This window comes from Pecten maximus, chromosome 11 (assembly GCF_902652985.1).
Source record: "Pecten maximus chromosome 11, xPecMax1.1, whole genome shotgun sequence".
Taxonomy (NCBI): domain Eukaryota; kingdom Metazoa; phylum Mollusca; class Bivalvia; order Pectinida; family Pectinidae; genus Pecten; species Pecten maximus.
Genome location: NC_047025.1, coordinates 27,849,161 through 27,864,532, shown reverse-complemented (window position 1 = coordinate 27,864,532; position 15,372 = coordinate 27,849,161). Strand labels below are relative to the sequence as shown.

The window sequence follows — 15,372 nt, the reverse complement described above, 5'->3', positions numbered from 1 at the left end:
CAGCGGGTATTAAGTTGGATGTCAAATGTAACAGGAGAGGAAAACTGAAATGACTTTTACGTCAACCCCCATAAGTGTTGTCAATGATACAGGCTGTAAAAAAACCATTCCAGGTATAATTCTGTAGCTGGACTTGGCTGAACACTGATGGCCAGTAGCTCAAATGTCTATTTAGAGATCAGAGCTAGGTCCCGGATTTGAGTCCTGTGGTCTGGTTTTTGTATCCTTTCTCTCCTATCACCCACAGAAAGTGGTATTGGGTCTTCTGTGTGTCTTAGGGATTGGACATTTTGTTGAGGTGAGGGAGGAATGTAGTGGAACTGGACGGGGTTGATCACCATGCAGTGACCAGATAACTCAATTAGATTGTTAGAGCCTACATGTTCAGAAGGTCCTGGGTTCGAGTCCTGATTTGGTCATTCTTTCTCTCCTTCTTACTATTTTACAAACAAGAAAACTTGAACACTTGTCTACATTTAAACCATGGCTATGTTGAGTTGACCAAACAGATCTGAGGGAAAAGAAATTAAACAGTTTGATTAGAATAGATGTACAGAAGTTCTTAATCATAGTTAAAATCTGTAGTTTTCACCACACCCAAATCTGGCTGTCATGTGTGAAATGTGCAATAACTTGTCGCAAATAAAAATCTTTTCAGACATTTTAATTTTGTAATATTGGGCCTTTTGGAAGTAAGGTACCTGGAGTGAATTTTTATATATCATTATGCCTAGGTACAGAATCACATGTGAAGTGAATAATAATGTGACAAGTCACATTTCAAATATACACAGTATGTTGACTAGCCCACAGACAGTTTCTGAAAAGTTTATTCACCCAATCTATCTTGATTATAAATATTGGAAACTTCGCTAGAATGAACACAAATCTATTACCACAGGGCTGGTGAAGTTTATGGTATTGTACACCCTTTCAGTGTGTATAGATATTTCTTCTCATACTGTGGTAAATAAATTAAAGTGTTAAATAAGAATTCAGGTACAAGGCAAATTTAATTTTATACCTCATTAGCTTCAGTTACCAAAAGACCAGTCGTTAATGTTTATAGAGGTGAGCTAAGGTTTTACTTTAATAACAAGATATTTCAGACTATTTATTCCAAGGTGATAATAAAGGCCCACCTGCCAATAGCAATGCAAAGATAGTAAAATACCCAAGCATTTTTTTTTTTTTTTTTTTTCAAATCTGAGTATTAACTGTTTGGTACAATGGGAGGTCAATATGTTTTGTAGACTAATATGTGTTTGACCTTTAAAATACATTTTTTCTCAGTTGTAAATAAAAAAAAAAGTGGAAGAAAAGTACCTAAATCATTTGTTTAATGCACAAATTTTATATTTTTTTTTTATGCGAGAATAGGAAAAGTCTATGATTTAAAACAAACACTGTGAAGATAACCTGTCTATTAAGACCAAATCTCTAATAGCAATAAGACTATGCATCCTCAGTGCCCCATGGTATAAGCAGATCTAGCTGTAGAACATGTTTTTTGTCCGTTGAATGTGTCTATACATGTATATGCATAGATGCATTCAAATATATATGTTGAGATATGACTGTGTGTATATATATTTTTACCTTGGGAGAATTAGGACAAAATGCCTCCCATGTTTTGGGTAATTACTTTCATATAATAGCAGTGTATGAGCCTTTTAGTAACTTTTAGTCCTTTTGTCATAAAAGAATGAGTGTTGGAGATTGATACCTCACGTCAATATATGGTAATTAAAGTTATATAATCCTGCCGTCCTTACCTCTATAGGGATGTATTTACATCATTTAACTTTTCAATACTGTCAATGAAGTGGTAATAGAGATCTGCTGTTTGATAAAGTAAAAGATTGAAATGTCATCAACCTCTTTTTTCACGATGGACTTAATTTAAACAAGAGAAAAAAATATTTATATAATTTATCTGTTATTGGTTGTTTAGTTAATGCTGTATGTGTAAGACAAGTAGAAATCAATTCTTTATTAATGAAAAAAAAAAAAAAAAGTGAAGAGAGATAAATAACTTCTGCAGAAATAAAGCACTGGTGTAAAGTTATGGCTAACTTAGAAAGCTACAATATATTTATTTATAATATGTAATTTTATATATATACTCTTTACTGACATAACACTGCTATGACCTATTGATATCATAAATAACCACAGAAATGTTCATTTCACATTCATTAGAAAATATCATGGTTACCTACCTCTGAAGCTTTAAGGTGTATATCAATTTACCCATTAAACTCAAAAAAGCGGATTATTAGATATAAATATGTTTTGATGCTGTTAACATGTGACAACACATGTACACCTACCATTGTTTGGCAGTTATAGAGGAAAAATGCAAGCTTTGTCATATTTAAATGAAATGATCATGTAGCCATATGAAAGTATTTTTGATCTTGACAAGATTTTTGTCTCTTTTATTTATTAGCCCCCCACTGAATTGGGGGAATTTTTGTTTTGCGTTGCGTTCTTTACGTCTGCCCTTCTGTCTGTCCGTCCATCTGTCCTTTTCGTCTGTCCTTCCATTCTTCTTCACATGATCTTGTCCATATTCTATCTCCTTTATGGTTCATCTAGCTATGGTTCATCAAGGAGGTTACTTTGACTTTTTGACCTTTGATCTATAACAAAATTGTTTGTCCAGGCTCTGATCTCCTACACTTACTTGACACTGAACTTCATACTTGAGGTATGGGCTCACCTAGCTAGGTGAGATGGGGTGTAATGTGTCAAAAGTTGGTCACTCTGACCTACTTTGTGACCTTTGACCTACATCAAAGAAAAAGTTTGTCCAGGCTTTATCTTCTTAATTAATTGTCACTAGAACTTTATGCTTAGGATGGGTTCACTTTATTTATTACAAATCTATCATCTGTGCATTCCTGGCATATAATTTCAGATCTGGTGAGGAACTGTAATTTGTTGAATTACCTTGCTCATCCATGAGCTTTAAACCATAAAGCCTACTTCTTTCAGTGTGAAATTATCTTAACCTTGACATATGATAATGTTTCTCTTATTGATTCCCTCAATGCACGCTCGCGCATGAACTTTCAGCCACAAAAATGTACCTCTTTCAGTATGAAAGTATTTTTTATCTTCTCATATGAATATGATATTCCACTTATAAACTTGATTATTAGAATTGTGTAACAAAAATATTTTTAGAAAAAATTCATGCTATAATGACTTTGAGGATTTGATTCATTTGAACGGCCCTGAATACTAACATGGTCTGAGTGCTGTTGCTAATTATGTAGGTATATTATTAAGATTTACAGGTAAATGCCATGGTATGCCATTGTTTGTTCCAGTTGGCAAAGTGAAGTGACAAGTTAACAAGTTTTGTTTTTTTTTCCAACTCAGGCTGTTGGATCACTTTAATTTGTCTTTTATTTTTATATCAGATCTCATCTTGTCTGGAAATTCTTTCCATGATTACCCAGGTTTAACTTCTGTCACATTATCAGCTTGATTATTCATAGAATTCTGTGTGACACCTGAGTAAGCTATTATCAGATGCATTTCAACAATACCTTACCTTTGTATAGCAAGGTTATTCATTCTCATTCCCCTAGTACTTATTAAAGGGGCGGGAGTATATAGTTACAATATGTGTCCCTGCATGGGTGTATGTCTTTCTGTGCAAAACTTGAGTTGTACAAACTACTTAGTCTCATAAGTTCAAAATTCTTCATTGGTTTTTGTATATCTTACTTTATCGATATTTCAATCTTCAAAACTCATCCTCTGTTTAACGAATGAAGGGATTTTGATCAAGTTTGGTCTTCAGCATCCTTAGGTGGAAAGGTTAGGACTTATGAGGCTATCTCTCCTGTAGGTAGAGAGACAGGGGGCCAACTGAGGAAATAAAGGTTGGATATTGAAGTTTTATATTTTTCAACTGAATTTGCTTCGAGTCCTCCATGGAGGCATATAGTGTTACCCATCCTGTCCCGTCCCATCCCAATGTACTAGCTATATGTGCCAATGTGATCCTCACCCAAACTGTGCATTCATAATGAGTATGATGTCTTGTTGCACTGCTTACTTTTTTTTCACGATTCAAGCATCTAAGATGGCCACCACAGCCTGTGATTGGCTGAAATCATTTGCAGTAAAAACTTTTGTTCTATTTGGTGGATCTCAATGAAACTTGATGGGAGGGATGATAATATGACAAGTGCAACCTCATTTTAAATGAAAAAAAAAAAGAAGAAAAAAAGAATTATGATTATGAATTATGATAAATGGAGGCTTCTGGTAGTCAAAATTTAGCTAATGTCCGATGAATTAATGAAATTTGATATGTACATGTGGTCGGGTTATACTAAGACAATGGCAGTGTCAATATGATGTAATCAAAGTACTGTAAGTACTGTAGCGCTAAAACTCTTGTGCAATTTTATCAGTTGACAATATTTTACATGTTTTTTTCTGTTGGAATTATACTAGTTGTCTGACCATAAAATCCAATTTTAAATTTCTTATTTTATTACCTCAGACCCTGACGTTTCTCAGATTTGATTTTTTTATAATATTGAGGTGAGCAATGTGGGCCCACTGGACCTAATGTTTTATTTTAATTGTCCCTCCATATAAATTGATTTTATTTTTTCTTCAGTGAACCATGACAAGGTGATTTGAGACTCTATAATGTTTATAATTTGATTTCAGTGTAACGAAATCCATTGGAGACAACGCATTTGTGCTATCTGTGAGTGAAAGTAATGGAAATCGGGTGAGATCCTGGGCCCAAGTGTTAGATGCCTTTGATGGAACTTACATTGGTCGCTTCAGACTCTTCAATTCCAACCAAGATTTAAATGTCAACATCAAACACAATGATCAGCATGTAGCAGGCTCACCCTATCAAATTAAAGGTAGTCATTGATATCACCTCTGTACAAGGGGATATACCTACCTGGAAGTTAAAGTCCACCAGTATTTCAAGATAAGGATAACATATTTTACTTGAATGGGCATTTTCACTGCCTGAGTACCATTTTGAAAATATACTTTTTTCTTGAGAGCAAAGCGATTTAGGCACACCCAGTAATATAATCCGATAATTTGAGCTCCTAATTTCATTAGATCACTACAGATTCCAAATAGTACCATCACATTTTTCATAACTTTGTTAAAACCGTTCTTTGTAGTTCCTTTGTCATGAGATTGTAATTTCCTATGTATCTTTCTGCTTTATTGGACAGACCCTACCAAGGAAGTACTGTATTATAACCTTTATCATCTACATCTGCAGGCATGGTGTACCATGAAGAATGTTATTGTCCAGTGACCAGTGTGGACAAATGGTTGAAGGTCATGGGCTGCAAAAAGTCTTATACTCAAATAGACGAGGATTTTCATCCATTTCCTAAAATCAACATGGAGAAAGTAGCAAAACAAGCTGTCTCAAGATTCAGTCAAGCTGGAATGCACAGTCTTAGTCGCTACAGAATCATAGATAATAAGGTTATTACCTACATTCATCACTTATTAATACAATGATATTGTTTGTTCACTATGTAACACTTCATGATTTCAAATTGAGGCTAAGTGCTATCAGGCTGATACCTTATACCGAGCCCCATTTTCGTCAATATTCCTTACAATAAAGAATTTCCTTAACAAAGTTTTTTGGATAAGGAATGCATTATAGAATTTCAAGAGAGTTCCTAAACTTCAGATTTGTTCTTTGATTCAGTAATGCTTTCCAATGGAAAATTTTAAAGTTCTTTTTTTTAATCCTAGACCAGAAGACCAACTCCAGCTCAATGACTGGGAGTTGGCTTACCTTTCTTTTGTTGATTATTCTTCTGTATGACAATAGATATGGGTGGGCTTGTTTCAAGTTAAATATTGTTCAGCCATTAGTGCCTTTTATTACATATTTTTAGGGGTTCATGGTTGGCCCTATTCCCAATTTAAATTATTTCAAATTGAGGCATAATTCTCAAAATCTTCAATTTCGTAATATTGATAATATTTATTTTCATGAACATTTCTTCCCAATTCACCAAGTTTCCTGGAAAAAAAACCCCAATGATTGATTGCTAAGATATGCGAGAACAAAAGTTTTGTGAAATGGGAAGGAAATATTAAAGAAAAAATTATTATGAAAGTTTTCATGACCTGATAGCACAATAATAATTTGGAGGTCTCAAGATTGGATTTAGGTCTAAAGCTTTTGTATCATTCCATCCTTTTAAAAATCAATGTATATGCAAATATTGCAGCTGATTTTTAGCTCACCTTACCTGAAGGTTGTCTGGAGTCCATCAACAATTCCTTTAAATTGCTACTTGTTCTGAACATCTTAATGGGTGTCCTAGGCTCGGTTATAACCAGAACAAGGACGTTAAGCCCCATCAATCAATCAATCAATCACATCTTAATGAATTTTGATGAAATTTGGTCTAGAATATTATTGGCAAAGAAGATCATCTAGACCCAATGTTGTATAAATGAATGTTGTGGTTCTCTTGGGGACAGAGGTGCGGAGTCCAGTATGGAAAATAATGGTAAGTCTTTTAAACCTCTAGTCCTGAACAACTGAAAGGATTTGATGAAATTTGGTCTTGAGCATTATTGGGAGATCCAGATAAACGGAGGATGTGACTTGTCTGGGGCCGGAGGGGAGGGGCCAAATACAGGAAATAATTTTTGTTTTGAAACATGAGACATAGCTCGAAAAATAGGAACATATTTGTAATATAACTTATAAGAGAGTATTTTGACATGATTACTGGAATATCCAGGTGAGCAATACAGGCCCTTTGTGACTCTTGTTTTTTTAATTACACTGGGAATTTTTGTTTGCTCCTGTGAAATTTCTGTGAACAAGAACTGAAGAAGGCTTTCTGTTGACAAATTATACATGTACACGTATTTGAACATTATGAAATTAATGATCAGTAGAAATACCATATGGAAGTTGGTCCTTCATAGCACGTTGGTACAGCAATTCTTGATTGGACTGATAATCTAACATCCAGTGAAATTTTTGTTGTAAAATTACTTTGTTTCATTGACAACAGATCTACAGGAAAACTTATGGAGAACATGTGGGATTCAAGATGTTTAGTGATGCCATTCTGCTGTCTATTACCAGGAAGGTGTGTATATATTATAATTATGAGGGTTTTTGTAATTAGCAGTATCATGGGTAGTTGTTTGAATCACACTCATGAAGATTAATTGAAATCATTGATATTCCCACTTTAGTGTTCCCAAATTAATAACTTTTTACTATTATTGGTTGATGCCCCGACAACAGGAAAACGAGTAGGGTGCCTTCACTGGGGATCGAACATATGACCCTCGGCTTATTGCTCCGTCGCTCTACCGACTGAGCTAAGGGGCAATTAACAATTAATTAACAATTAAAACCTATAGCTACCACAATGGATAAAACTGAACTCTGTAACAGTAAGAAATGTAACTGGAGTTCAATGTAATCGATAAGATTTGATATTCTAAATACTATTTATACTATTCAGAGACAAACAGTAACTTTTAAATCGTACAATTATCTACATGATTACTACTAAAACACAGAACGACGGAATCACGGAATGACGGAACATACTAAAATACGGAACTAACTCTGAAGTAATAAAATACGGAACTAACATCTTAGTCAAAGTTACGGAACAGTTGATGTTTAATTGTGACGTCATAATAAAAATCAATTGTTTGTATACTTTATCAACGATGTCGCAAGTAATGGTTGATAATGCAGGAGATATAAAGGAAAAGCAAACAACATTATTACCAAATGAAATATTAGCACTATTTCAAAATGGTACCAAAACATCGTCAATCCCCTTTCGTCCCAAAGGTGGTGAAATATTTGTTTTTAAACCAGGAGGTCCATTAGAAAAGGACGATTGGAAAGCTGATGGACATCGATGGAATAATGCGAGTTCAAAACTGTTACGCCGGAAGGATCCATTATTCCGCAAATCCTACTTTTATGCGAAAGGAGAGGACCACAAGTCTATCAAAGAATTTCGGAAAGAAGTTTATTTTCCTGTTGAAAACACTGAACATATCGCCGTTATTCATTATATCGGCGAAGAGAAGTTGTCTATTAGGACTACACACGGAAACAGTTTGAAACAAACAAAACTGTTTTTCCGGACGAAGCCTTCTGTAATGCAAAAAATTGCATCAGGAATTGAAAATGATTCGGAACAGGCTCCTCACAACATTTACAAACAAATGGTTGCTAATGAAGCTGGAAATCAAGCTACGGATGTACCCAGGAATTTACGTCAAGTACAGAATATTAAGGCAGCAATGACGGGGAAAAACAAATTGTCCAAGGACTCAATAATGAACCTACATGAAATGGCATTTGAGGACAATGAGTTCATTTGGCATATCCAGACTTTCCCTGATTTAATTGTTGTATGTGGAATGAAGGCCGGGCTGGACATATTGACTGAAACTATGTCATGGAAGAGAGCTGAAATACTTCTTTCTTATGATACCACATTTTGCTTAGGAGAGTTCTATGTGTCCCCTCTTCTGTTCCGTGTTCTGCTGTTCCTGGAAAACCTCGTTGTTCCGGCTTTGTTCATTTTACATGAACGGAAAACCCAGTTTGTGCATGAAAGTCTTTTTCAAGTGTTTACAACTCAAGTAAAATGCCCGGCCGGGCTACCTATCGTTGCAAGACTAGTCTCATCATTGGGGGCTGTTGGCGTCATCTACGCGAGGACATAGTGAGACGAATGATTACGGATGGAATTCCGTTAGAGAGAAGAGTACAATACACCAACGATTTCTACTCTTTGGAATCAGAAACTTGACAAACGTGCGCAAAAATGCCAGAGGCCCAACACGTAAAAAGCTGGTAAGAAAAAAACCTAGAGTTGGGGATCTGGACAAAGCAGAACAGCCGGAACAACATACGGAACAGCCAGAACAATATACGGAACAGCCGGAACAGTCTAGACTATCACCGGAACAACATACGGAACAGTTGGAGCAGTCTACGGAAAAGCACGATTCCAGTTTCGAACAGGGATATTAAGTACAGCAAGGAAGTTTGGGTCCCTGCAGACGGAAAGCTGCTTCTAGAAAATCTTAATGTCAGGGACAGAACATTAATCTTAAATCCGTATGGATGGCTGTACGGAACAATAGTGGACTGTTGCATGACCCTGATTAAACATCAATTTCCTGAGATGAAAGGACTTGAGTCTACAACACTCTCCATTACACTCGAATTTACCAGACATGATGAACCATTCATTCAAATAATAAATAGAAATCCTGAGCACGGTGGAAATCACTGGCTAACGGTTACAAACATTAATTGCAAATCAGACGAAATTTGCGTGTTGGATTCAAGCTTCGACGATGTTCCAAGACTTGAGCGGATGGCCATTTGTACCATGGTCAATACTCCTGGACACAATATCAAATTCAAAATGTTGGATGTTTTTCCACAAAATAATGGATATGACTGTGGATTATATGCCATAGCCAACATGGTATCTTTGGCCTATGGGAAAGATCCGTGTATGCAGCGATATGATCGTAAGAAACTACGATCACATTTGTACAATTGTCTAGAGAGGAAATATTTGTCACTCTTCCCGACAATTGCCACCAGAAAAGTTAAAGAAAGGGTGAAACGGGTGCACATTGTTCCAATATATTGTGAATGTAAATTGCCAGATACACATACACTCTACGTAGTGTTTGATGGGTGTAAGCAAGACTTCCATCCCCAGTGCATTAACATAAGTGAGGCAAATGCAAAGAAACGGAAGCGAGTGCTTTGCAGAGACTGTCAAAAACAAAAACAGAATCGCAAGAAATAAACAAATGTTTTGAGTCTGATCTTTTGTGTTCCCTTATCATGTCATTCCGTATTATAGTTTGTTCTGTCATTCAGTCATTCCGTATTTTGGTATGTTCCGTCGTTCTGTCATTCCGGCGTTCCGTGTTTTAGTATGTTCCGGCGTTCCGTCGTTCCGTGTTTTAGTATGTTCCGGCGTTCCGTATTTTAGTATGTTCCGGCGTTCCGTCGTTCCGTGTTTTAGTAGTATACTATCTACATATCATAAACACATAGACTGCTGTCTTTTTCTATGGTAGTCCATGAAGATTTTAAAGTTTTTTTTATACAGGTACAACTACCAGACATGGAGTTTTTCATGAATCTAGGAGACTGGCCCCTGGAGAAAAAGCCTGTGAGTGACTCCCCCATCCCTATCATTTCCTGGTGTGGCTCCTCAGATTCACGTGACATAATCCTGCCTACCTATGATATCACTGAGGCAACCTTGCAAATGATGTCAAGGTAAGTGTGACCACAGATTTAGGATAATTTTGTCAGAATCACTTTTATATCATTGTCATTTGTAGCCAATGTTAAAAAAAGTACAGAATAAATCATGTGAAAATCAGAGTGGCCTTATAGTATAGAATGATCAAATAGACTCCGTAAGTTTCTAGAGGTGTTTCAAAGTTAGATTAGAAGTCAAGGTCAGATATACATGTAAATCTAAAACCACTTAAAAAATGGTGTCAAGGTCTGATCATTAGGTGCAATACCAGATGTACAAAAGACACTTATGGAGTGTGGTTTCAAGGTCAAATAGGGGTCAAGGTTAGACATATGTATCACACATTGAGATGGCTTCGAGGTCAAATTAGGTGTCAAGGTCAGATGTAAGTATTACACTTTTGGAAGTAGTTTCAAGGCAAGTGTTGGGCCAAAACTAGAAACATAATGCACATGAAGTTTAAATTAGGGGTCAAGATCAGGGACATATAATTCAATTTTGAAGTGCATTCAAGGTCAGATTAAATACACTTGAACAGATGATGTTGAATCCTGTTAAAATTGTTGTTGGTGTATGTTGTTACAGAATATGAAATCGATAACTAGAACATTTCTTGTCTCTCACTGTCTGTACACTACATGGGCCATATGAACATTAAGCATGCTCTACTTTCCATGTCCATACAAACATCAAAATACATTATTCAGTACCTGTGAAGAAACAGACAAAGGTTTATTCCCTGCCGGATAAAAAACATGAAAAGGCAGATTTTTTTGTAGACTGTCTGACACACTTCTGTGATCAAGATATTAAACATAATTGCCGATAAGATACAGAACTCAATAGACAAAGGAAGCTACCCCTATAAACAATGACATGTTTAACTCCAAACAGGATCTCCCTCTGATCATGTAAAGATGTAACACCCATGACATCTTACTTACTGCTTGTCACAACAATGGATAAAATGGCTCCCATGCTAAAAAATATCTAATTAACACCAACAAATTAATAAAAAAAATGATAAAGGGGTTCTAAAAATTATCACTTATAAGACAGAAATTTCAGATGCAATTACGAAATGTACTTATTTGGTTAAACTTTCGGGGTTTGGTAATACTGTATTGTAAGATAGAGGTTGAGTGTGATAGAATTTCTTCTAGATGTAATTAATTATTTATTTAACACTGTAATACTATATAACATGAAATTTTCATTGGGTATAAACTTTTGTTGTTTTCGTGGTTGCTATGCAACCATAAATATAAATACAAAGAAAAGCTATAAGAGTGACCTGTCCTGATTGCCTTTTGTCATGCATCGTCCGTCATCTGTCATAAACAATTTACATTTTGACTACTTCTCAATAACCAAGAGACCCAGAGACCTGATATTACAGGGGTCAAATAGGCTTAAATCATTTAAACAACTACTTCCTAATAACCGATAGGCCCAGAGACCCAATATCAAGCCTGTAGCATGCTAGGGTAAAGGGCTATCAAGTTTGTTTTCACAAATGACCTTGACAATCATTAAAGGTAACAGGGGTCAAAATGCATAAATGATCTAGAACAACTTCAAAGTCGCATCAGAAGCAGGTGAGTGATACAAGCCCATTGGGCCTCTTGTTTTAATAAGTAAACGTAAAGATAAAAAAAAATTGCTTCCAGTTCTCTTCAAGTTTGGACAAAAAAATCAACCTGTGAAAATGACAAAAAGTGCTGGAAAATTGTTTGAATTTTGGAATTAAAAATCTGTAAGTTACTGTGTCACAGCCATGGGAACTTAAAACTTGTCACAGCTCTGCTAGGCTTTATTACATGTGCATTCATAGCAAACTCTATGAAATGGGTGTTTTGACACTGCAAGGAAGGAATGAAATAGATATACAGTGTAAATGGACATCACAAAATAAATATTTTCTTCCAAAACAATTCATCTGTAGATAGATTTATGAAAATTTTCCAACCAGTAATTACATAGTATTCTATAATCCTTTTCAGCATTGTAAACTTCATTTGCATAGGGAAATTCGATAGTTATATTATGCCCGATTCAAGAAAGCCTGTCAAGATTTTGCAGTTTCACAGCTACCATGGAGCAATAATACCCCCCCCCCCCCCCCCCCCTCTCCACACACACACACACACACGCCCAGGTATTTCCAGTAAAGTAACTGTGTATGGTTTGTATTGGTAACCATTAATCATATGTTTTGTAGTCTTGGCAGAGCTGAAAAAAAATTGGTTGTTTTCATGATAAATGTTTAATGAGACAAATGGCACATAAATGTCAGAAACATTCCAGTCAAAGTTATTACCGTAGGACTTTTCTCAGTAATTACCTACACACTTTTGTGCAATTCTCCCCACCAAGCATTAACTGGAAAATCAATGAATATTATTAAAGATGTTTTATTTGAATCAATACATATGCACTTCGTCCAGAATTTTCATTGCATTTTGAGGCAATTGATTCTTCATACACCTGATTATTATCTCAATTGGTCTGAAGGAATTAAAAAAGAATTTAACCAGATTTGGTTGGAAGCATCCTTAGGTGGCTGGGATTCAGATTTATACAAATAATGGGGCTGACCCCGCAGGGGCATGAGGGGCAGGGCAAAAGGGGTCCACTTGGCAATATTGATATTAACGACTTCTTCTCTGGACCTAAGCAATGCATGCTATTCACTCAGTGGTAACATCCCTAGGTGACTGGGATCCATTTATAGCATTGCTGGGCACCAAAAGATAAACACATCCTGATGTAAAAATAAGCCCAGGGGTCTTTCCCCACCCCGAAGGGACTTTAGGTTTCTTTAAACACAATTATGTTGAGTCTTGACTTCATTTCTGGGTTATATCTTTGAAGCAGTTGAGATCCCCACCCCATAATCATACATATAGCATTATTAGACATTAACAAATTAATATAACATGAAAATTATTTTGATGTTTGCTCAAATAAACCAGATGACAATACAGGACAGTTTATTTTGAAATAATTAATTATCCATTGTTTGTATGCAGAATGCAGCTTTTTTTATTGGCTTACATTTATACATTATGAAAAAAAATGTGATGTCACAATGAGACCATTAACATTGTGTATTGATTTGTACATAAAACATGTTTTAAATTTGAAATACAGTTTCACAAATTAATTATAAGGATATTGACATCAGTGCTAACTTAAATCAATTGCTGATACATAGAATGTAAATAGGACATGCTTCCTCCATACATGGTAAGACATCATCCATATATGTCTTATTTCAGGATTGACATATTTTATCAGTATTTCACAATTAGAGTATAACATTATCTTTATCCTATGTGTCATTATAACATGAAAGTTGATTTAACTTATTATCATATTTTGTTTCAGAGTAACCCTAGATATACTCTCTGTACAAGGAAACACTGGTGTGACATGGGACAACAAAACAAACCAAGCCTTCTGGCGGGGCCGAGACAGTCGCCAGGAGCGATTAGATCTTGTTCAATTATCTCGTCGTAAACCGCAACTCCTGGATGCAGCACTCACACACATGTTTTTCTTTCCAAAGGATGAAAATAAATACGGACCTCTCGTTAAGACAGTTCCTTTCTTCGATTTTTTCAAAGTAAGTTAATAATGTTAAGAGTAATTTTCTAGGTCTGCACTCTGTAAACAATGACAACCTACTTCTTTTATTGTAAAAATTTAATTGAAAATTCACGTTTCCCCATTTCATCATTTTACATGTTCATCGATGTAGAACATGTTTAACATAAGATAACAATGAAGTAAAAATTTGGTCTTTTCAGAAAATCATTTGGCTTGCTATTATATTCATTTTAAAAAGTGATAACAAAATACCCTCCAGTTACTATAACCTCCATTAGCTATTAATATCCTCCACCAGCTATAAATACCCTCCACCAGCTATTAATACCCTCCACCAGCTATTAATACCCTCCAGTAGCTATAAATACTCTCCAGTAGCTATAAATACCATCCACCAGCTATTAATACCCTCCACCAGCTATAAATACTCTCCAGTAGCTATAAATACCCTCCAGTAGCTATTAATACCCTCCACCAGTTATTAATACCCTCCAGTAGCTATAAATACCCTCCGTCAGCTATAAATACCCTCCGGTAGCTATAAATACCCTCCACCAGCTATAAATACCCTCCACCAGTTATTCATACCCTCCGCCAGCTATTAATACCCTCCAGTAGCTATAAATACCCTCCAGTAGCTATAAATACCCTCCGCCAACTATTAATACCCTCCGCCAGCTATTAATACCCTCCAGTAGCTATAAATACCCTCCACCAGCTATTAATACCCTCCACCAGCTATTAATAACCTCCAGTACCTATAAATACCCTCCAGTAGCTATAAATACCCTCCACCAGCTATTAATACCCTCCAGTACCTATAAATACCCTCCAGTAGCTATTAATACCCTCCACCAGCTATTAATACCCTCCAGTACCTATAAATACCCTCCAGTAGCTATAAATACCCTCCAGTAGCTATTAATACCCTCCACCAGCTATTAATACCCTCCAGTAGCTATAAATACCCTCCACCAGCTATTAATACCCTCCAGTAGCTATAATACCCTCCAGTAGCTATAAATACCCTCCGCCAGCTATAAATACCCTCCAGTAGCTATAAATACCCTCCACCAGCTATAAATACCCTCCACCAGCTGTAGATACCCTCCGCCAGCTATTAATACCCTCCAGTAGCTATAAATACCCTCCAGTAGCTATAAATACCCTCCGCCAGCTATTAATACCCTCCGCCAGCTATTAATACCCTCCAGTAGCTATAAATATCCTCCACCAGCTATTGATACCCTCCAGTAGCTATAAATACTCTCCAGTAGCTATAAATACCCTCCACCAGCTATTAATACCCTCCACCAGCTATTAATACCCTCCACCAGCTATTAATAACCTCCAGTACCTATAAATACCCTCCAGTAGCTATAAATACCCTCCACCAGCTATTAATACCCTCCAGTACCTATAAATACCC

At 36.0% G+C, this 15,372-nt stretch overlaps 1 protein-coding gene across 1 annotated transcript in view; it reads left to right on the top strand.

Moving 5' to 3' along the window:
• The window catches only part of LOC117337892 (protein O-glucosyltransferase 2-like), a 62,432-nt gene that overhangs the window by 26,674 nt on the left and 20,386 nt on the right, over window positions 1-15,372 (top strand). Inside the window, exons 2-6 of the mRNA XM_033899035.1 lie at window positions 4,702-4,907; window positions 5,288-5,499; window positions 7,065-7,142; window positions 10,173-10,345; window positions 13,722-13,959. Coding sequence (XP_033754926.1) covers window positions 4,702-4,907; window positions 5,288-5,499; window positions 7,065-7,142; window positions 10,173-10,345; window positions 13,722-13,959 — 907 coding nt within the window. The remainder of the gene's footprint in view (window positions 1-4,701; window positions 4,908-5,287; window positions 5,500-7,064; window positions 7,143-10,172; window positions 10,346-13,721; window positions 13,960-15,372) is intronic.